Raw genomic sequence first — 22,484 nt, 5'->3', positions numbered from 1 at the left:
ATCCCGCTGCTCCGCTCCCCTCGGAGCACCTGCTCCGCGATCGGCCCCATGATAGGGTCGCGGCAGCTGGCGTGGTTCTGGACATTGTATGGCTCTGGCCGCTGCTCCGGCACGGCAAGCGCCAAGCCATGCTCGAGCATGTAGGCGACAAACTCAAAGTGCTCCGAATCGTGGCATTGAGCGGCCCACACCCGGCGGCGCTGCCGCAGGGGGTTGGCGTCAAAATGCTCTGAGACCCATCTACGGACCCTCCCTGGCCAGTGAACCCACCGTCCAGGTGCCCGTACTGCAGACGTGGCCATTGCCGCGGACGCCGCCACTTTCCCCGTCATTTGGGCTCGAACCACGTCCCGGGCCCCTTGCAAGATCGCTGAACTCCCGGCCAGACCTGCAGGCCACCTTAAGGCCGCATGCGATAGTCACGGGGCACGGTTGCTTCCGGCACCCCCGCGGTCGCCCCCGCGGTCATCGCGCGCAGGCGGGTTGCGATCGGCCCCTCGGTTGCTGCCCGCGCCGGGCGACGGAGCGAAGTTGTCGCGTGGCCGCTTCACCTGCCAGCGCCTCACAGAGCTGTCCGTGTTGAGCACCCCCGCCGCCTTCAGCTTATCGTGCACATAGACGACGGCTGCGTCCTGCGTGACGTCCTCTCCCCCGCGAGTGCGCGCCTCCTTGGCCTTGCTCGCGTTATCAAAGATGTTCTGCAGCCGTGTCGACAGGAGAATGAACATTGGGAGATTCACCATACCCCCGAGGCGTCCCACGGGATGCGCTCCCTGTACCGAAATGCCTCGAAGCGGTCGATGGCCACGATGACCTGCCACCACATCTCCCGCTTCGCCTCCTCCGTCTGGTGCGGCGCCGGCAGCGCTGACATTTCCGTCAGCTGGGCGAGGATCAGGTCAGCGTATACGGAATGCGCTGCAGCGTCCCGCAGCGGATGAGCACACCCGTACTTCACAGCCACCCCAGGCCGTTCCGAGAACATCTGGCGCAGCCCCTCCAGGGACAGCAGGTGCTTCTCAACGTCCTTCTCGACAACATCCAGTTTCGCATAGCACTTGGGCATGCGCTCCTTGCCGATCACGGTCATGTTGTTCTCCACCACCCCGGGCGCGCCAAACGGCAGCGTCACGCGTTGGCTGTTGGGCGGGTGCACCAGCTTACCCACGCTGTCCAGGTACGGTGAGGAGACTGCCAGCATCTCCGCCGCTCCCGACTGCCCCGGCATAGCGCGACTGACGGCGGTCATTGCCTGCTCCTTCCAGCCTGCACAACACGGTGGCTCACCGCCAGCCACAGGCACCACCTACCTCCGCAACCCAGGAGAATTCCCGGCCAACACAAGAGCTCCCGCTCAAGGCCATTCCCCTTCACCCTTTTCTCTCCGTGTCAACAAGGGGAAGCAGCTCCCGCTGCTGTCGACGGGCATTCGCCCGAGAGATTATCCCAAGCACTCTCCACGCTTACCCACCTGTATGCATGCCCGCAAGCCGCAAACCAACACGCAGCAAACAGGAAAACTTTCCAGGAAAATCCAACGCAAGCCAAACACGAGGGCAACCAAGAGTACCTCACGGATGAAACACAACCAACTCCACGACGCACGGACGCACCAACGTCATGCCACAAACCCTAAAAGCTTAAAGGGCCCGCAGAAACCACACATCGTCGCAAGAAGCAACATTAATATACAATATACAATGTGAACTTCTCTTAATCGAAGGATACGCACTGCTCGACTCGGAATCCGGTCGCACTCCCAACGCCTGCAGAATGCGCCCAGGCGCGCCAACCTGCCCATCCTTCGCCGGACCACTGAGTGTCTCAACCTGCTGAGCAAGATCAGGATGATGATCCAAATAAGACTTGAAGCTCTGCAAATCGCAAATCGCCTGCACCTTGTCGAGCGGAACGTCGGTCGCCATCACCGAGTCCTGAAGCAGTGCATGCGATCTCTGGCCCTGGATGAGCTGGTTCTTCACGCTCTCCGAGAATCCATCCCACATCTGCTGGCGATCAGCCAAACAAGAACCCGGCTCAAGCCAATCTGGGGCCTCCTGCGGACGTCCGTCTTGAGCCGCCATAGTAGATCCGTCCATCGTACCTCAACAAAAAATTCTCTGAGGGGTACTGGCGGAGATGCGCTGCGATCAACACAACTGCTACCTCACTACGCACCGAATGCATACGTAGCAAGTGTTGCGTTGCACGCAAAGACCATGGCTCGTGACTGCCCACAGATGAGCGCGTTGTCATGCCACGTCATACCGGCAAGTTAAAGGTAGTCAGAACTCGAGCATAATCTTTAAAATGGCACTCCGGGCAGTTTGAGTGCGCGGAGCCTGCATCATCAGTCATGTCCCAATGACTGCCGGCAAGTATGCCGCAAGCCAACGAAAACAAAGATGTCGGTTCGCTTGGGAGAATGATTCATGCAACAGAATTGTTCGGCTGTACAGATACACTGTTGGGAGTGTGCTATTGGTCTCTCTGTTTGCATTTTAGCACCAGGAAGAGGCAAGGCATGCGAAGGCTGCACATGGTTGTTGCGCCTGACGCCGGTGTCCGGTTCAAGTACACGCCGCGGGGCTTGTGGAGTTGTCACCCCCTGGGTACATCTCTCTCGCCGTGTTTCGCAGCGGAGCAGACATGGCGTGATTCCCGACTGATTTGTTATCGGTGATAATCGCTAAGGGCGTCACCATGAAATAATGAGAACGTCAGAAGGCACCATTGACGGGCACACTACCAAAACTTTGAGCTGCCTCAATCATCATCCTGCGTTGTCTTCTTCAAGTGTCGCGTGGCTGGGACAGAAGTTGGCTGCTGGTGTCCATGTGGTGGACATGGCGATGTGCATAGCAATTTCTCATGTACATGAAAACACGGCGCATGATTCGACTCTCTCTTGTTCTTTCGACCCCAGCGGCTTTGGTTAAAACTGCAATGTCATCTCGTCTTGTTCCACGCTATGTGAACGGTACCTCGAGCTGCCGTCAAGGACATTTACAGGTTGGCCACAAAGGTCAGTATCACAACACGCCCACGATTTGACCACACTGCTACTTGTTATCTCTGGTGAAATGTCGATGGAGACACTTCCGCCAGGGCAGGCTGAGCCAGGCTCAGGGCTGTATTCCTCGGATTGTCCGACAGCTATCTGACAAGTTGATATCTTGGCAGAGATAGCTAGTCAGGGTGCGATTTCCTCATTCTGAGTCTCAGTGCATCAACTTGATCCATGCTGCCACCAACAAACAGCTAGTAACTTCAAGAAGCAGCGTGATTTGACTTCGAGTTCTTGCCTCAGCAGCGTCAGCAAGGAGCATGGTATCGTGAATAGGACCCTGACAGCTCAGTGTGTTGTCAGAGTTCCAGCATGTCTCTCAAGCATGAGGTGTTCTTGGAGCGCCTGGAAGATGCCAGGCGGACATACAAGCTCAATCTTGGGTACGTTGGGGCGCTTGGCCTTGCTGCCATGTCACACTTGTCCACAGCGATGACAAGCCACAATATGTTTGTTGAACGCGAAAGGCACCATGCCGCTGACAATGCGTGCCGTCACGTGCATGTTGCATGCGATGCATGTCATTTCCGAGGCCTTAGTTGCTGGTGTTGACTTTGTGCTTCGCAGGAATCACGAAGCTTGATGTTCATGACATTGTCGACAGGGTTGTTCATGTGCAAAGCGTCCAAGGTGCCAACGTTCCGTTTTCTACGGTATTTGAGTATACCGTAAATTTTGGAGACGGTAAGGTTAGCCCTGGTGCCATCATGCGGCACGTGCGCTTACTCCAGTGCAATTGCCAGAGTGCAGGCCCAATCATGGGCAGCTTCGTGTTTGTGCAGGTACTGCAATCTTGTGGAGCTACCCAACAACTTCATGCACATGGTCAAGAAGTACAATCCTCACATCATGGAGTTGGACCTGACCTCCAACAAGCTCACCAACCTGCCAAGGGAGCTTGCAGAGCTGAAGTACTTACGAGTAGTTCGTGTCAAATACAACCGGCTGCCAACTATTCCAGACGTGATATTCTCCTTGCAGCAGTGCATGACCTTGGACCTGGCTGGAAATCTAATCGAGGCAGTCCCAGATGACCTAGTTGCCCTTCAGCAGCTCAGAGAACTAGACCTGTCTGGCAACCGCATTCAGCAGTTAACAGGTGAGACAAGTTGCCGTCCAGATGGCAATGCAAAGGAAAGTATCACTGGCTACTCGATGAATGAGGATCCTGAGCAAGCCACATACCTGGACAGTCCTGTCTGTCATCGTTGACCACCAGTGGTGCTCACACAAAGGCTTGTTGGAGAGATATCATTCCAGTCTGCCACCCGAGCACTGCAAATCATTCTGTGCATGATTGCATTCATGAGTGATGCGGTCTGAAGAATTCTGTGGATGGTAGATGGGATGGAAGCCACGAATGGAGACTTCAAGGCGGTCATCGAGGGACCGACGAAACAGAAATTACGGCGCCATCCATCGTGTTGATGTAAGTGAGGTGATGGTGTAAAAGACACCTCATAACATCACAAAGATAAGAGCAGGAAATATGGCACAGGCAGTTAGCAACTAGGTTCATGTTCGAAACAGAACAGCTCATTGAACGTCAGCGGCCGGGACAGGGAAGCCTGCCTTGAACGCAATGCCGCTCGCATGAGTCACAACTCCAAAGACATGTCCTCATCATGCTTTGGGAGGCGAGAATGGCAACTCCATTTCTCAAGTTGCACTTGGAAGCGCCCATGTAGGAGGCCAACCAGCGAGGGCCTTGGGCCGAAGCCATTGGGTGGGTCACTCGCGCCGTGTCCACAACGGAGGGCACATGGCGTGATTCTCAATTGTTTTGATGGACTTCTGTTGTGTAAACATGCATGCGGCGGTTACTTGAGAGAAGCAGCGTCATCATTACATCGCACAGATGATGGCAGGATGCAATCACCAGGCAATTAAGTAATCTTAAAGCATTACAGCTCGTTGAACGTCAGCGTCGGGACAGGTAAGCTTGTCATGAACACGCGGCCGCAGCGCTTCGCCAGACCGTGAAATTTGAGGGTCTAGATGCCCAAAATGCATGAATTTAGGGACCAAAAGCTACGTCGAAAGCCAATCTGGCGAAGCGCTGCGCGGCCGCTCGAATGAGCAAAGCTTTCAGAGAGCACCAACACATCACGGTGTCGCCCCCGCATATGCCGACGCTGCGTCATCATCATCTGTTCCGTCCCTGACTGTCCTTTCAAGCACTCGCATGACTGCTCAACGCCTACTGATGGTGCACTCACACCATGCAGAGCGGTTGGATGAGCTGCCACTTCTTCACACCATCTATCTCGAGAACAACTTGCTCGAGCAGCTGCCCAGCGGTATCGGCAACTGCCCTTCACTCCTCAAGCTCAACTGCTCGACAAACATGCTCCGCTCTCTCCCTTCAAGCATGGGGGACTTGCGAAAGATTCAGCGCCTCGATTTTGCCAACAACATGATCTCAAGGGCCCCACCTAGGATGGGCCATCTCAAGAACTTGAAGGAGTTCAACCTGCGGTACAACAACCTTGACACACCATACCAGGCGGCTGCGGATGAGGGCCTCTCCAAGTTCCTCATGTTTTTGAAGAAGGAAGAGGAGAGAGAGGAGCAAGAGGAGCGAGAGAGGCTTCGTCCGATTGGGACTCAGGTAATTGCACGTTCATGTGGGCAATGATGCGAGATCACGTCATGTCACAGCTGTTCGCTTGCTGGTTGTGCAGGCCATGTGACGTCACCGTTCATTTCGCATATGAGGCATGATGCCAGAGGTGGTGGGTGTATGTTGTCGCTACCTTCTTGCACGATGATGATGGTGCACCTTTCTGCAACGCAATCGCATCCAAATGGGCGTTTGCATCATTGCATGCGCGACAACGCTGTCAAGTTCAAGCAGCCCTGGAATCTGTTATCCAAACACACGATTTGCCTCAATAGCTGTACTTGCGGGGAAGCCAGCGTACCGCGGCTGCAACCTGGCAAACGTGGTACAGCAGACCGCGCGAAGGGCTGCAAAAAGTCGTATTTGGGGGCCACATTTCCTGGATCAATGCCCACACAATTAGATGAAAGTAATGTATGTTTGTTTTACCAGACATTGCAATTATTGTGCAGACTTGACTACGACTTCAGGTTTTATATACCTGGTTGCTGGCCGACTCAGCTTGCATTGCAACGGTTGTCCAGCATGATTGTATGACTCCCGCTCTGCGCTTGGAGTTGCCAATGTCCATGCGGATACCATTGCATTAAGGCCCATCATCAGGCACGCGGCGGGCTTTCTTGGAGAAGACCTTGCTCACTTGCTCATTGGCTCGCAGGTTGGCACATTCCTAGAGTACCGATGCAAAGCTCAAGCCGCACAAATGGTCAAAACTGATGCCGGCGAGATTGAAGTAGACAACCGCCCCTGGTCCAGAGATAGCCTCACACTCTGCCGGCACCACGACCGTCTCTACACTTTTGGCGGTCGGCTGGTCAAAGATGGCCAAAAATCGAACGAAGTCCACTGGATGACGGTTGACCGAATGGAGTGGCACCTTCAAGAGTGCAAGGGCGAGAACATTCCGTGCCCCGCGACGGGCACTGTGCAATCATCAACCGGAAAACAACACGATGATTGTGTTTGGAGGCCGCAGCCAAGAGAAACGGCGACTCAATGACATCTACACGCTCGATCTTGACACGTTCACATGGTACAAACAAAGCTCAGGGGGCGTCGCGCCCACGCCACGTGACAAGCGTCTGCAGTCTTCTGGCAAGGCAACATGGTTATTTTCGGCGGGCACGCGATCGGTTCCCGCCAAAACGACCTCATGCGCCTCGACCTATCGACGTGGAAGTGGTCCGCGTGGTCGTCCACAACATCAGCACCGTCGCCGCGTGAGTCGTCGGCGTTTTGCGTGGGGCACGGGTCGCTGCTCTTCCTGCACGGGGGCTGCAACAACTTTGGGCTGGAGGACCTCTGGGTGTTTGATTGCCGCCAGAGCTGCTGGATACAGGTGTGACTGTCGTAGAAGCGCTTTGCCACAGGTAGCTGGGTAGATGATCTATGTGATGTGATGATGATGGTATCTTTGTTGCTGGTTGTCTGTATTTACAACACTACCGCATCCACATGGGCATTGGCAACTATGAGAACTGCTTGGGAATCAGTGCTACCGTTACCATCACCTGAGGCAAGCGCACCTGGGCAAGCCTGAAAAACCATAGCCTGACATGACATGTCCTTTTCTTCGTCGTCTTGTACCCTGTAAGAAGCAGATAGGCTCGGGAACCTCCAGTGCCGACTGGCATGATGGACGCTCATAGAGCTCGATGTCGCCGGCGATAAAACAGGCCTGGTAGGCGGAAGATGACCCATTAAATGTGCGTGATAAAGTAGTTTTCTCACAGCACTACAACGTCGACATGAATATTGGCAATTCCCAGCACTGCTTGGGAATTATGTGGTGCATTATTCCATCCTGATGCCAGGGAACTGGAGTTGCAGGTGCAATGCGAGGGGCGGAAGCCTCCAGTACGCAGAAATCACAGCCTTTTTGTCTACAAGGACTATCTCTACCTGTATGGTGGCTTCGACGACTTGGGCGCTCCCACGAGCAAAATGTACCGCGTCTATGTTCCGTACGGGATCAACCTGGCCACGGAAAAGCCAGAATGGGAGGAGCTCATCGTCGATCTCGCGTTCAACAAAAACAGGTTTGCAGCTCACTGAAGCATGGAAGAAGCAAAAGTGGTTAGCACAAATGAGAAGTACAGAAAGTGAACTTCAAAAGCTGAAGGAAATCGCGACTCATGCCATGTCCCCTCCGCCCCAAAACACGACGAGATTGCTGTATCCCAAATGTTACGTGCTGCAGCCCAGTTCCAGGGTGGGTATCGAGCTTTCCATGGTGTAAAGATGTGTTGAGCTGATGATATGTGACTGAGTTTGGCACACACCTCAATGCACGCTTTGGTTGGGGATCCACGGTACATACACCAAGGGAAAAGGACTAGCAAATGCAACAAACACCATGTAACAGGTCTGCTTGGGGCGCTGATCATGACACAGGGGTACCCATGTGAGCAATCACGGGCATGTCTTCGCCAGCAAGGCTTTCGACCCACATTTCCTGTCCCGGGAATTCACGAACTTCGGGCATTTGGACGCCGGAAAATGGCAGGGTCTGGCGAAACACTGAACAGGTGCACCGTGCCGAAGCAGTCCACGTATGCTTTGTCCAAAGCATTCCCCTAGACTGTTCGTCTCCCAGACAGCTCAGACAACTGTAAGGTAGGTACATTCATGGGAAAGACGCTGCAGAGCAACGATGGCCAGTGATCGCTTGTGATGCACAAGAAATGGTTAGCCAATCATCTGTTCCTTGCAGGATCTCCATGTTTTTCGAGAGCGAGCAGCCCCCAGAGGGCCACACACAGTGCTCTGGCCACCTGTGCTGCTTTCAGCTGGGCTCCAAGACAATGGGGCAGGGCAATGACGAGGACATTGAGAAGGGCACCGCATACTGGGACGTCTACAAAGTCGCCGACCTCGACTCTTTCCAGGCATGCTTCTGTTGATGTGTGCAGCGTGATAGCCAGCTCAAATTCATACTTCGTACCTCGAACACGTTGTTCGCGGCATTGTACGATCCAGAGTGCACTCGGGAACCAGGCATGTACAGAACAATTTTGATGGGTACAGGTATCTAGAACCTATGAGGGAGGCACCTTTCAACGAAGCAAACACCCGTCCACTAGAATTCTATGTGTGATGACGATGTAGAGATGACGTATCTTTGTCTTCGTTGCTTGTTGACGATTTCCTGCCATTATCTATGTGATGTTATGATGTAAAGATGATGAATCTATTCACAACATGGACATTGGCAGCCCAAGAAGCAATCGGCAATGCTGTTCTTGATGCACTTGACATGCATTGTCCATACCAAATGGTCGTTATCTCGAGATAATAAGGTGTCAAACTGGCCCCAGGTGAAAGAGGCCGACCCGGAGATGCTGAAGCCAAAAAACGCCAAGAGCGTGCGCATCCAGCACACAATCAATCAGCACTCCAAGATGCCGAAGAGCTTCACAGCGCACTCCACCAAGGAGCTGCAGCTGCTGCAGTACGTGGATGACTTCCAGAAGACGTTCACTGAGCTCTACCGGCACCGGCGGCCTCTCTTCTTGACGCCTATGAATGAGTGCGGTGTCAAAAAATTTGTCTGCACAACGGTGCGCTCCTGCTCTTTCGATCATCTGGCACTGCTGCTCGTGTCTTCGATGTCTTTGTTGTCTTCATTGTCTTTGACCAACTCAATGCTGTGCTGCTCTATGTTGGGGACATGGCGTGAAGTATGGCGTGACGTCTGATTGATTTTGTTTCCATTATTGGCTTGTGGAGACCGGTGTCACTGTCTGTTTGGCTGCTACAAACAAATCTTTTCTTTTTGGTGTGCACGCGGATTTGAGGAATGAGTCTTGGGTTTAGACTCGTTTTCGACCACGTTGCATCAGTTGAGCTGCACATTGACGACAACAGCACCTTGTATCCTGTTCCTACACTACCACATCTGCACAGAAATTTGCAACTCCAAGCTGTCCTGACGTAAGTCACACATCTTCGCTGTCTTGAGTTCGGATGAGAGCATGTGTGATCTGTACCACGGCATTTCACTTTGCACTGGCTTGTGATAGTGAGCTATCATTAGTCATACATTGTTGACCTGCTCACTTTTCTCATTGTCAATGCTTGCGTCCCTCAGCAGCTCTGCTTGCACGATGCAGATTCGGCCAACCAAGATGATGTACTCGGAACTGTACAACATGGAGGGCGCGATTCGCCTCGTCACTAACTTCATCTCGTACGAGCCCCTCGAGAACTTACTACACATGCCGGAATACCTGCCCTCCCCCATGTCCACCCTGAGCTTCCAAGCCGGTGACTCATTCGACATGGCGACCCTACTCACCAGCCTGCTGTGCGGAACGGGCTACGATGCGTATGTGGTTGCAGGCTACGCGCCCCTTGACGTAGTCATGAATGATCAGACAAAGAGCACTTGCCCGTTGCTCGAGGAGGATCACAGTGCCCCTCTAGAGCAGGAGAATACCGCCCCGCCAAAGCCGGAGAGCAAGTCAAAAACCATCAAGTGCGTCTCCGGGCCCAAACTTTTTGTTCTAGAGTTGCAAGCACGCCGTGACGTTGTGGTGGAGCCTACACCTCTGGCACGTGACGCACTGCCTGCCTTTGTGTGCTCGCCATCTAGCAACAACGACTCTCTTGGTCAGCATCTCCAAGACTGTGACAATGGTGTTATTCTTGAATGATTTAAATCTCATTTCACTTATACAAAAGAATGCAAAAGATGTCATCCTTCATCATCATGGCTGTGTTCAGCGAGAGCATGTTCAGCGAGTGCATGATGATGATCATGGTAATCCATTGCCGGGCCATTCTCGCTGCAGCCTCAATCCATCGCTCAGTGCTTCGCCGCAGTTTTCGACAGTCATTGGGTTTCAAGTCCCGTTCCTCCCTAAAAGTCACGCAATTTTGGGCATCTAGTCCCGCAAATGACACGGTCTGCCGTCGCGGCGCAGGATGAAGTCCGAGCTCGTCCTGGAGTCGGCGTTCTTGAAGGGCATCGAGCTCGAGAAGCAGGCGGCCCTCGAGAAGATCAAAGCCGATGCAGAAGTCGATCGCCTCGCCGCCATCGCTGCTGATCGCGCTCAGATGCTCCAAAACGCGGACCGCGCGGTGGCACGAGAGCACCGCCTTGTGCACGCTTGGGTGCTTGTCAAAGCGGGCGAACGCGACGTGAGGTCAAGCGTGTTTGTCGAATGCACCTCGGGCCGCACGTATCCCACCGACTACAGCCCGTACTTGGGCATTGAGTTCGTCTGGAACCACCAGAATTTCTGGATCAATATGCAGCACCCTGAGCCGCACTCTGACTCCCGCGCCCACCCTGCAAAGATGGAGTACAACTTCAAGGATGCAAACAGGTGGGAGGCTGTTTTGAGCACTGCGGCATCGGATGCGGCAGTGTCGGTGAAGGGGGGGGGCAGGCGGCCTGCTGCGATGAACGAGGAAGATGTTGCACTGGAGGGGGGGGATCTGGGTGGGGTATCGATTGCCAAGAGCAGTGCTGGCAGACTGGATGACACCAAACGGAGTGTCGGGCGGACTGGCAGCGCAGACAGCGGAGAGCGCCCCGAAACTGCAGGCTCAGGTGCTGCAGCCTCACTCTTGTGTGATCGCTGCTTCGCTGCAAATTAGCAGGTCAACAAATGCCATCCTGCTTCTGGCAAGCACTCCTCTTTGCGCTTTTGCGTTGTTCTAAAGCCCGCACATCGCTCACTCAAGGCAGGGTTGGAAGCGAAAGCGGGATTTAAGTCCTTACTCCAGTTGCTGAAGATTGGCATTCACTCTTCAGTGTGCCAATGTTTGGACAGGCTGATGATGTCAAATCAACAGAGTTTTTGCAAACTTGCGTTGCTGGTCCTTTCTCAGCCTGTTGCTGCATGTCTCGCGCTTGGCGCATCAACTTGATACGTTTATTCACCACCCTGCAAATTCTGCCTTGAGTTATGCCCGTGCTCTCCCATCTCCTGACACAAAAACGTTCCCAGAGAGCTGTACCTAACGAGTATTGGTTCCCAGCTTGCACCTGGGACTGGCAGCCATTTTGTAGATGCAATCTTTTGATTCAAGTAGAAGCATTGCATCGTGAGTCATGGCAAGTGTTCCTAGCACCCTTTACCGTCCTAGGCAAGGGCTAAGCCGATCACGCCCCAAAGGCACATCAGTATCTTCCCTAGCCACCTTTGTGCTGTCCGAAGAGCCCCATAAGCAAGGCAGGAACCGGTCATGGCCACCTGATGTAACCCACATCTACTCCCACCCCTTCACATCACGTGGCTGCCTCTGACTGAGGAACCGGTCGCGGCTGCCCGATGTGATTTGCATCGTCCCCCTTCCTTTCACTCGCTGTTGATTCGCTGCAGGCACCTCTCGCATAGTGCCCGCATCGGGTGAGCTCCCAGAGGCTGAGGTTTTGATTGAGCTTCCAGGCTCTTGGGTGCCCAAGCTCTTCATCGCACGAGACATGATGGACATGCGCTGCCCAAAAGGCAACAAGAAGATCGTCTACAGGTTTAGCGAGCACGAAATCTTCGCGTTCTTCGGCGAGTGCAGCCGTGACTGGGACGGCATGGTCGAGCGACTCACCATCTTTGCTGACGAGGATCACAAGGTCATGGCGGAGGTGCGAGTCAGCTCAACCCCGCTGACGTGCCAGCTGCTGCCAGTGTGTGAAAAGTTCTGACTCAGACCCCGCCCCTGGAGTGGAGCACCACATTGCTCATCGACATCATCAAGAGCCTGTCATACATTATCGTTTTGCTTTACAGCAAGACTGCTTCCCACACATGGACATGAGCCACTTCCAGCGCGATTTCGCCCTGCCCCAAGGGGCTCAACGGACGGCGAAACAGTGTTAAGGGAGTATGAGTGTGCCAGTGCATGAACGGCGAGAGCAGTTGTGGTGATTTTCATCACTATCGTCGGAAGGAAGCCAACGCTTCACAAGAACATTGTTTCACCCTTGATTCGCTCCTAGAACATGACGCAATTCAGGCATCTGAAATCTGAAAAGACATGGCTGCAAAACGCACACGGTAGCTCTTGCGTGGCAACCATCGCACATGGTAACAACGCGTTGGAAATCACTGGGAAGAAGCCGTCCTGTAAACGCCCAACTCGTTGCGAATTCGAACGACACCTGCATCGTACTGTGCGTGCCGCAGCGCCCCACGATCTCGTGCTGCACATCGGGATCGAACATGTCAACTCACCACCTGACGCGCATGGCTTCCCACACAACCATAACAAAAATATGTGTCAGTCACCATGCTTGCATTGAATCCAGCCGGGAATGGCTGTCATCACGTCGTAGGGGACATGGCAGCGATTCCCAGCTGATATATTTGTGATTTTGTTGACCGATTCGGACTCACTTGTGAGCTGTGAAGAGAAAGGAAAGAGATACGCCAGTCCAAAGAAGGAGGCGTTGACGAGACAGCCAGAGGTGATCTCGCGCCTAAATTGTGAGCTGCAAAGTGTGATTTCATGTGCAGTATCGGGAGTACTTCTTGCGGAGGAGGGACAAGCTCCGGGAGAGAAGAGCCTACTACGATGGTGACCGTATCTCGATGACGGTGGAGTACTTTGACCCGGGCTCGGCGTACGGAGTCAAGCTGCTCAAGCTCATCTGGGCGACCGACGCTCAAGGCGTGTGGGACCAGCAGCGGCGGGTGTGTGACTATTACGCGTCCGCTCGCCTCGATGGCATGGCGCACAAAGACGAGCACATTGGCGTCAAAACGATTGAGCTCTACGAGGGCCGCGAGGACTGGCTGTGGTACCAGTCAGCTACTTACGGCAAGCCCAAGCAAACTGACCCTGCGGTGCGACCATCTCACTTCCGTTACAGATAGCCCTGTACAGAAGCGCATGTCTGGTGCCCCAAAACTGCTGATTTGGTATGTCTACTTGTGTAAATGCTGACCCCAAACATGCGCAGCCAGCATACACTTTTGTACAGCTCAAAGCTGTCCCGAAGCAACGCTTAGCGAGCAGAGCGAGGTTTGACCTCCCATTTCTGTCCTCAGAATTCCTGCAATTTCAGGCTGTTGGACCCTCGGAGCACACCGTCTGGCAGACTCAATCCCTTGGCAACTAGGTTGGCTGCGGCGCCGCGTCGGATGGGTGAGCAGCGCGTTGCTTGCCGGCAGCATATTGCGCCGGGAAATAGGCAGTTCGTGCAACAGGAATGATGTACCTTTGACTTGCTATCCGTTTGACTTGCTATCCAAAGGCTATCTTTCAGCAAAGCTACTGCATCCAAGTGGGCACTGTCCAGTCCGAGTGTTATCTTGCTGCAATGCTACCGCACCCAAGCGCACGCTGGCAACTGCCAGTGCACGTTTTGCAGCAACAGGTTGACTCTTGTGTCACTCAAGCCATGGGCTCCTTTCACCTGCTACTTGGTTTAGTGCATGTGCATGATCTACATGCCTTCGCCCACTTTCTTTCTCGAGGGCGTGGGAGGGTGGGTTTGCCAGGGTGCCGGAGAATCACAGCAGTGCTGAGTCATGCATGACTGTGCAGGAGCGCAAAAAGGTGATGGATCGCCTGCTGCCAATCTTCAAGATGACGCAAAAGTTCAAACGCAATCCGAGCATAGACGCCACGGACGACATCGCAAAAAAGACGTTTTACATCAGTCAAGACACGATCCGCGTCGACTACCACATCGCCCCAGACCGTCTCACCAACAGCTACCGCATCTACACAAAGGATGGTCACAGCCACGTTGTTCAGGTGCGGACCCCTGAACCAATTGTTCATTAGCCGACGCAATCCCATCCAATGTGGCCTCACAGATGGTTGCGTGCCTCGTCACAGCAGATAAATTTATGAACTCGAAAAGCAAGTGAAACAGCGAATAAAAGCAAAAGGATGTAAAAGCCCTTTCTGTCGTAGCTCGTTGTTTTCTGAGTCATGCGTGTCAGGACCAACGCACAATTGGCGGAAGCGATGTGGACATAACGCCGCCAGGCACATGAACACCATGCACACTTGATACCTGGATTGCTCAGCTTGAGCAGCCGGGCCCAGGCTCATTGCTGCTTTGATGGGCTGAAGAACAGAAGCAAACAAGTACTTCCATCAGAAAGCAGATTTTGTCACCAACGATTGGCTCATTTGCTGCCTTCAATGGCGTGGGAAGACTGCGGCTGACGAACCCAATTGGTGACTTGTCAGGGGGATGCGCGTCGCAATGTCAGCTGGTGGCAGCCAAAACCCATCTGAACTTGTTTGTTGTTATAGGTGGATCCCCTTGCTGGCAAGCTCAACCACATGGTGCAGCTGGAGCAGTTCCAAGAGCTGTTGCACTGCGAAAAGGAGTGCATGACAGCCGTGCGGCAGAGCGAGTGGGAGACCAAAGAGTTCTCCAAAGTCAGAAACGCACAAGAGATGGACAAGCAGCTCGTTACACCGTACTATGACATCATGCGGGTCAAGGCCGACGAGTCAGACGATGACGAGGAGGAGGTGTCCGAGGCCGCGTACGACTACTTGTCGCCGTTCCTGCCTAAGATTACGGGGGCACGTGCCTTGACACGCTCGGAGGCGCTGACAGTGCGTGAGTCATGCCTCAAGGCCCTCAAGGACCGCCTCATTGAGCGTGCCAACATTATTCAGGTGCGTTGACGTTGCGCAAGTTGCACAGGGATGGAGGCTCTTCGTGTTCCGTGGTGCTTTGCCATTCACAACAAGTCATTAGGCCAGCACGCACGAGCCTTATGGCAAGGCGCGTGAGGGCGCGCGAACGCCATCCTGGAGAGCCTGCCCGGAGGGTGTAGAACTAATTTTCCTGATGAGGCCGAAGCCCTCATCTGATGGCCGAACCTGATGGCCGAAGCCATTTGAAGCCAATTGGGCACCCCCCGTTCGTGAACAACGAGGGAGGCATGGCGTGATAACCGATTGATTTGTTTGATTTACTTCTTATGCCTTGGGCAGCTTGCAGACAGGTTGGTCACCCTCCTGAGGAGCAGATATAGCATGGGCTGTCCATCCTGATGTCGTAATGGGTATGCAGGCGCGCCACGACGAGGAGACAGCAGCTCTGGCGAAACGGCAAGCCAACTTTCAACGCGATCGCGACCAGCTCGCAAAAGAAGCGGAGCGTGAGTATGAGCAGTCGTGCGAGGAATCGATGTTCAGGATCTCGATTTTGGAAAAACGCCTCAAGCGCCACGAAGAGCAAGCGTTACGCAAGTACTACGAGTTGGATTACAAACTGCGGAAGGACTCTCGCCTTGCTGTCCTTTTGGAGCCAGAGTCAGACGCATAGCAATTTGATCCAGCTCGATATTCGAGCGCTCCTCGGAGGAACGGTTTGCTAGCAACCGTGCAGGACATGTGCAATGAAAGTGTAAGTGATCGTGCTATCTGTGGCATATCGAGATAGATAGCTTGTTTAGGACTCACCCAGCCTTTCTGGTGTACTGGCTTGAACAGGGCTTCCAATGGCACTGAGATTCACTGACAATGCACTCATGCCTCAATCACTGGTCACATTGTTCTCTCGCAGCGACAGGTGACCATGAACCAGCCTGGTGTGTAAGCAACATTGACATACCGTTTGCGAAATATACAGTCTGGTTAGAATTGGAGCAGTGCCTGCGCTTGCTGCTTGCTTCTCGCAATAGAGTTTGCCATGATCAGGTGGTCCTCCGGAGCCAAGACCAGCTCATGAGTGATCACCTGAAGCGCCCATTGCTAGCTCCTGTGCCATATCACATCCATGGCTCGGACCAGATCGGCCCCTCAGAACTGCAACAGTGGCTGTAGATGTTTCAGATGGCACGGCCAGCGACAGTGGAGGGTGTGATGTGGTTGCGGGCTATTGAATGGCAACCCAGTTGACGAGTCAAAAACCAGGTAAAAACGGAGTACCACGAAAGTAGAAAAGAATGGAAATGAAATGAAATGGAGCACGGGAACAACCAAAGCTTCATTTGAACGCTGGACACAGCAAGAGCTGATCTCACGTTGAAGTGGAGGAATGCAGCAATTTCCATGGGAGGACACAACTACGGAGGCAAGAAACAAGACCATATGCTATGAAAGCCCTGGGCCAGACTTGTAACATGGGCTAACGTTGCGAATTCAGTAGCTAAGAAGTCATGGGGATTCGGACTTCGTCGTATGTGCAATGGAACAAGCCGAACACGAGGCCGATCCGGGTGGGCCTGGAAAACAATCGGAGAAGTGATGACGCAAGCGGTACTACCCCACATCCCCATAACCCACGAGCGAAAAAGAAGAAGAGAGGTGAATATTTCGGTTTTTTTTATTACGAACCCTACTTGGTGACGCAACGCTGGGTCCGTAGGCCGATTGTTGTCTAGACTATTGGTAGCTGACGTCTTCGCACAGACCGCCGAGCAAGTTGCGTTCTGATCTAAACAGATATATACTCAGCGGTTTGTTTTTGGAACGGTTGTTCTTGGGCGTGATGGTACAATGCCTGTATGTAGCTGGCAGATGAAGCCTGGACACAGAAGGCATCACATGCATGACCGCTTGCCACCACCCATCCCGGCACCACGTTCGTTTGGCTTGAAGATTTCATCAACCGATAACATTAGACTATCCACCGATCGCACGCCAAGTGCAACGTAAGAGCGTTTTAGCTGAGAGTGCTGTCCACCGAGTGTATGAAGGTGTCAAATTCCATGCAGCGTGGCCATGCGAAAATGATTTGAAGAAATGTTTCGAACGATGGGTTGGTGAGCTCCAAAGGCCGGTGCAGTTCGTTGCACTGGCTGTGGCCCGGTGAAATGCCTGTTCGCATAAACAACGATGCTGATGATGTTGTTAGGATTCCAAAGAGCAGCCCCTAGGTCTCGCCCAAAGGGCTTCGGACTCGCTCAAGGTGTCAGCAAATGAACAAGTCAGATATTGTTCTGTCGCTGATGACGAAGCCTTTCGGCGTGTATCGACGTCATCGGCGAAGACAGTACTGCTGTGCGTCATGCCTGTCGGACACGTACTCCAAGTACGCATACGTTTGATGCATGCGTTTCTGCAAGTACCATGTCAAGGAAATAAACCAGTACGCTATGCTGTCCGATTGACGGACGGGGCAGCTGAAGGCTGTCAGGACACGTTGAGGACTGGCTGATAAACTTTAGCTGAGCAGCCCGGACGTGTGTACGGGCGTCTCGTGAGGGCAGCGTGCAAGCTCGATGTCGTACCCCGCAGGTGCCGTCCATCCTCAAGACATCCGCCTGTTGCCTTTGCCGTCGTGAGCTTTTCATTGCGTGCGTGGCGGGGACAGTCCCTGGTTATGACAATGTCCTCGCTTGGCGTGTAGGCTGAACTCTCCGGCTCAGTCGAGCCATCAGCGAGGGGCGCAGAGATGGCAAGGCACTCGGTTCTTGGGGCCATCGTCTTCCAAACTGGTGTCGCATGGAGTGTCATTGTTGCGCATTGACGGGCACGTGGTGAACCGGGTCCCTCGTGCGGACCTTGGTTCCCAATTTCGGAACGGCGCACACGCACGTGCTATATGCATGTCACCTGTAAGCCTCGCATGTTCCATCGCGTATGGGAGCCCGCCCCAGGGCCACAACAGTGGAGCCTTGCATTCCTGGCCGGGTCCTTCGCGGATGCTGCACCCCTCCATTTAGGCCTGAACTCCGGATACCAATGTCTGATAGTTTACGCCGTATTATATCGGCTGGCATATATGTTGTTGTCTTCGTATTGTGCCCTGTATTCGTACATTGAATGCGTTTGCGAACAGGATGAGCTCTCTGACGGGACATTTTTCGAAAGATAGGAAGGAGGCGTTCTGACTGAACAGTAGCAAAGGCTTTGTCAAGGACCAAAATTGAACAATTTGCATGCATTCTTCATGTTGCCAGTTACGTATTGTGCCCTGTATTTGTACATTGAATGCGGTACGCGAACAGGATGAGCTCTCTGACGGGACATTGTTCGAAAGATAGGAAGGAGGCGTTCTGACTGAAGAGTAGCAAAGGCTTTGCCAAGGACCAAAAATTGAACAATTTGCATGCATTCTTCGTGTTGCCAGTTGCGAGCTGCATCGGCGAGAAAAGTTAGCTCTTCGTAACTGCTATGTGCTGAGGTCTGGTTTCTTTGGGTGGCAAGTTTCCTACACAGCACATGTAAATGCCGTGAGTAAGTGGCCGTAGCTGATGAGCATGTCCCATTTAGTGAGTGTGGGTAGCGGATCTGCTGGCACTAAAGACGTACGCTGCTTGAAGTGTTATCAGCCATGCCAGGCCCGTCGCAACCGCTTAGCGTTGTGTAAGGCCCGCCCAGATGCCTCTTCATGTGAGAATACTCCCGTTCGCATAAACGCGGATGATGCTGTCCGCCTAGGAGACGCCCTCAGATGTCGTGCTCTTGCCATCGCAGCCATTACGGCCGTGCCTTTGCTTGTCCCACAGAGGTCTCATGCTTGGACAGATAATGGATGGATGCCTCGAAGGCATTTCAGAGCCATGAAAGAAGCTCGCCATCCTCCCTCTTATCAGGTGCGGTTGTCAGGGTAATGACGGGTGTCATTGCACACTCGACAGCTGTATGGAATTCATCACATCGATGGCATGCAATGCGAATCTCGTCATACATTACATCTTTTCATTGAGCTGCTGGTTCGTCACTCAGTTCAAAGGATGAAGGATGTTTGAGAGTTACGGTTCTCCAATACGGTTTGTTGGTTTCGTAAAGGAGAAGCTTGACGCCGTTGCGTGCTCTGAATCGGGTGGATCGTCTCAAAACAGCGTGTCTCTTCAACTGTTGAAGCACGCAGCGCAAAGTCCAGCGTTGCGACAAACCTGTGGTGTCACGCTGGAAAACCTCTGCATGCCCAAATTGAACTTCGGCACCACAGCGAAATTGATTTATAAAACTTGATGTACCGTGGCTGTTCCTACAGGCGACAACTCGCGCGAGAAGACACAGTCGACAAGCATGGTGAGCAACCAGCCTTCAAACGTCTGTCCACTGCATGCCATGTGCAGTATCCTTCGTAATTGTTCTGCACTCCTCCCTTCTGCTTATGGAATCCACTCGTGGTCACGGCCGGCAGGGCTGTGAAGTGACTCGCCAGGCACAAAGTGTTTAAGCACAACAATTTGGGAGATAGGCAAGGTAACACTGATGTCGCACTTGAAGTTGCCAATGTCCATGCGGGTGTGGCAGTATCGTAAGCAAAAAAATCATCAGAAACAATTATTGACGACAGTACTGTGGTTCAGGATGTGCCGCAAGCGCTACAATCGTTCAAGCAGCAAGTCATTTCGAGGTTTTCACCCAACGAGGAGACAACCGAGGTGCGTGCACCTGCATGACCACGAAGCTGTGTGCATGGTGTGTCTGTGCCGCGTTGCTTCCAATGTGTGTTTGAAGTTGTGCCTTGAAGCAAGACAACTTTTCCCGCCCTGTTTTCCATCCCACAGCACCTATCACCCGGATGATGGCTTGATGAGATTTGCCGTTGTCTTCCAGGTAGCCACGTGTTGAGCTTTGAGCAGATCAGGCTGTGAGTTGAGCTCAGCACGAGCCGTCCAATTGCATGCAACGGCTTCCCTCTACCCCGCAATCTAGTCAGCTCACTAGTGACTTCAGTCGAATCTTATGTCCGGCGAAACGGGGAATGTGATCAGAAGACAATTCAAGTTGTTAACGGCAAAGGCCTGATTCCTTTTGCAGCAGCAGACATTCCGCCGCAAATTGATGATTTATGATTTAAATTTATGATTGCGTATGTATGAGCAAGTAACAAAGGCTTCAAGGGGGTCGTTTGCTATCGATTGTAGGAAAGTGGGCTATGATGATGATGATGATGTATCTTTTTACAACACTACCGCATCCACATGGACATTGGCAACTCCAAGAACTACTTGGAATCAGAGTTATCATTCCCATCACCTGAGGCAAGCGTACCTTGACCAGCCTGACTTACCATAACCTGACCTGACATGTCTTCATCCTCTTCGTCCTGTACCCTGCAAGAAAGGCTAAAGAGATGAAAAGCGGGGAGGCACCCCCCCCCGGAAAGTAGTACCGACTTACCGTGCCATTCCCGTGCAGTTCTCGCTTCATGCGTCGTCCTCGCAGTCGCTTGTTCCAGGGACGCGTGCGTTGGACGCCCGTGCCTACTTCCCGTCCAGGTCCGCCTACCGCGCTCCGCAGGGCCCCACCGCCACAGCAGGCTGGCTGGCGCTCGTCGTAGCAGTTCTCGCGGGCTCTTCTTCTTCGCATCGCGGCGAGGCAGCGCGATGCTCAAGGGCTGGTTTGGAGGCAAGCGCGATGGGGAGGGGGGCAGGTGGATTCGGGACCGCTCTCTCGGGGGCAAGATGGTGTGGATTCCAGACCAGCCGAGCAACTCCTCGCCCTCGAGTGTGTCGCCGTTGTCCTCGCCAGACGACATGGTCGCGTCGGCGCCGAAGCTTCGCAGCCAGGCGAGCAAGGCACAGGTGCGTGTGTTTGTTGCTGTGGTTTGCAATGCACAGTCTGCTTGCGAATACGTGAAACGCATGTCCCCAGTCGCTAGCTGGTATGCGTGCAAGTCCCCGATATGCGAATGCAATGTCGGCCAAATGCGCGAACAGGAACGGTTGGATAGTTTGGTGTCTTTGCGAGCTCGAGGTCTTTTCTGTTGAAGAAGGAGAGACGGCTTGCCGGCATGAGCACATTGGTAGGTCGCCAGTGTAGCCGTTTGCATTTGAATGCGACATTTCTTCAGGGGACAGTAGCTATGATCGGGCGACTAAGTGTGTCATGGCGCGTTGAAGTCAACATGTCACACACCACGTCGAGTGTTTTCAAATGCCATGGTATGCACGGCTGATTGCAAGCTCCACGTTTTGGAGCACAAAGTAGAGTTGAGCGGCTGCCCCTGGATTGCAGCATACCTTGTCTATCCATGCCGGGCACAGCAGGCTTGATTTAACCGATGTCAGCAGAACTATGGAGATCAACAGTTTCAAACTCCAGCCACCTGCGGCGTCCTGAACTCATAGAGGGCCGATAAGAGAGAGAGTTCTCACGCTGGACTCTAGCTCATTGTCAAGCAATCTGCGCGCTTCCAGTGATGCTGGCACACAGTAGAAAGTCATGCAACCCTTGCAGATCGCGATTCATTGCTCCGTCGATGGCGTGTCTCCCGCCCTTCCTGCATGGTGTGGGTAATATCCGCCGAGAGCTGCATCCCTTGGTAGGACGGCATGGGCTTGCAGTGAGCCAGCAGAGCGATGCTAATCTTCTATTTCCCTGGCGATGCTAGACACTGATGCGTCTGGGTGAGTTGGAATTGCTGTTCTAACAGCACAGTGCATCATCGGCGGGCCACGATAGTCATGGCCCCAGGGCGCCCGACAGTGATGCAGCAGGGACTCGACGGGGCGTTTGTAAACATGAGACGACACAAACTCCTCCAATGAGTAGCGGTAGGCGCTGCGTACCGATCCCCTAACCCCTTGCTGAGCGAATGGAACATCAACTCCAGTTACGTATTCGGGTATTTCTAGAGCACGACAGACAGTCCCATCCACTGCATGCAATCTGGGAGTTCATGGTGCTTGGAGTGTAAGTCTCAACCCCCATTGCGCCATGCAGGAGGACGTAGCAGCGCCGTCGGTGCAGCGACCCTCGTGGTGGGTGGACCTCCCGCGGTTCCCGGTGCCCGATTATGTAGCGGACGACGCGAAAAAGCGCGCGACCAAGCTCCTTCGAGACATGCAAGACGCCAAGCTGCTCAACGGCCAAGACTTCAACTGGCTCGGCCTGGTGGAGCTGCAACGAGTCTGCGGGAAGGCAATGTGGATCTAACCCAGCGTGTCAGCAAACACCGCGACA

General features: G+C 53.5%; 1 protein-coding gene and 1 long non-coding RNA gene across 2 annotated transcripts; both read left to right on the top strand.

The window, feature by feature from the left end:
• The first annotated feature begins 3,379 nt into the window (after nucleotides 1-3,379).
• Nucleotides 3,380-15,939, top strand: LOC149809661 (dynein regulatory complex subunit 7-like). The gene is given in 18 exon segments (XM_089994712.1): nucleotides 3,380-3,450; nucleotides 3,850-4,166; nucleotides 5,296-5,678; nucleotides 6,349-6,600; nucleotides 6,602-6,761; nucleotides 6,764-7,029; nucleotides 7,521-7,736; nucleotides 8,441-8,545; nucleotides 9,029-9,250; nucleotides 9,803-10,243; nucleotides 10,374-10,531; nucleotides 10,616-11,247; nucleotides 12,023-12,282; nucleotides 13,154-13,483; nucleotides 14,187-14,399; nucleotides 14,910-15,121; nucleotides 15,221-15,284; nucleotides 15,685-15,939. Coding segments are annotated over 18 exon segments (4,557 nt in total).
• Nucleotides 15,940-20,994: 5,055 nt separating this feature from the next.
• LOC149809660 (uncharacterized) lies at nucleotides 20,995-22,484 on the top strand. The gene is made up of 2 exons (XR_016429590.1): nucleotides 20,995-21,103; nucleotides 22,245-22,484. It is a non-coding gene; the product is annotated as an uncharacterized LOC149809660 (long non-coding RNA).

This window comes from Nuphar pumila, unplaced genomic scaffold (genome assembly GCF_984573655.1).
Source record: "Nuphar pumila unplaced genomic scaffold, dmNupPumi1.hap1.1 HAP1_SCAFFOLD_922, whole genome shotgun sequence".
In the NCBI taxonomy this organism is placed as follows: Eukaryota; Viridiplantae; Streptophyta; class Magnoliopsida; order Nymphaeales; family Nymphaeaceae; genus Nuphar; species Nuphar pumila.
The sequence above is the reverse complement of the archived record's forward strand: the minus strand, read 5'-3'. Positions and strand labels throughout refer to the sequence as shown.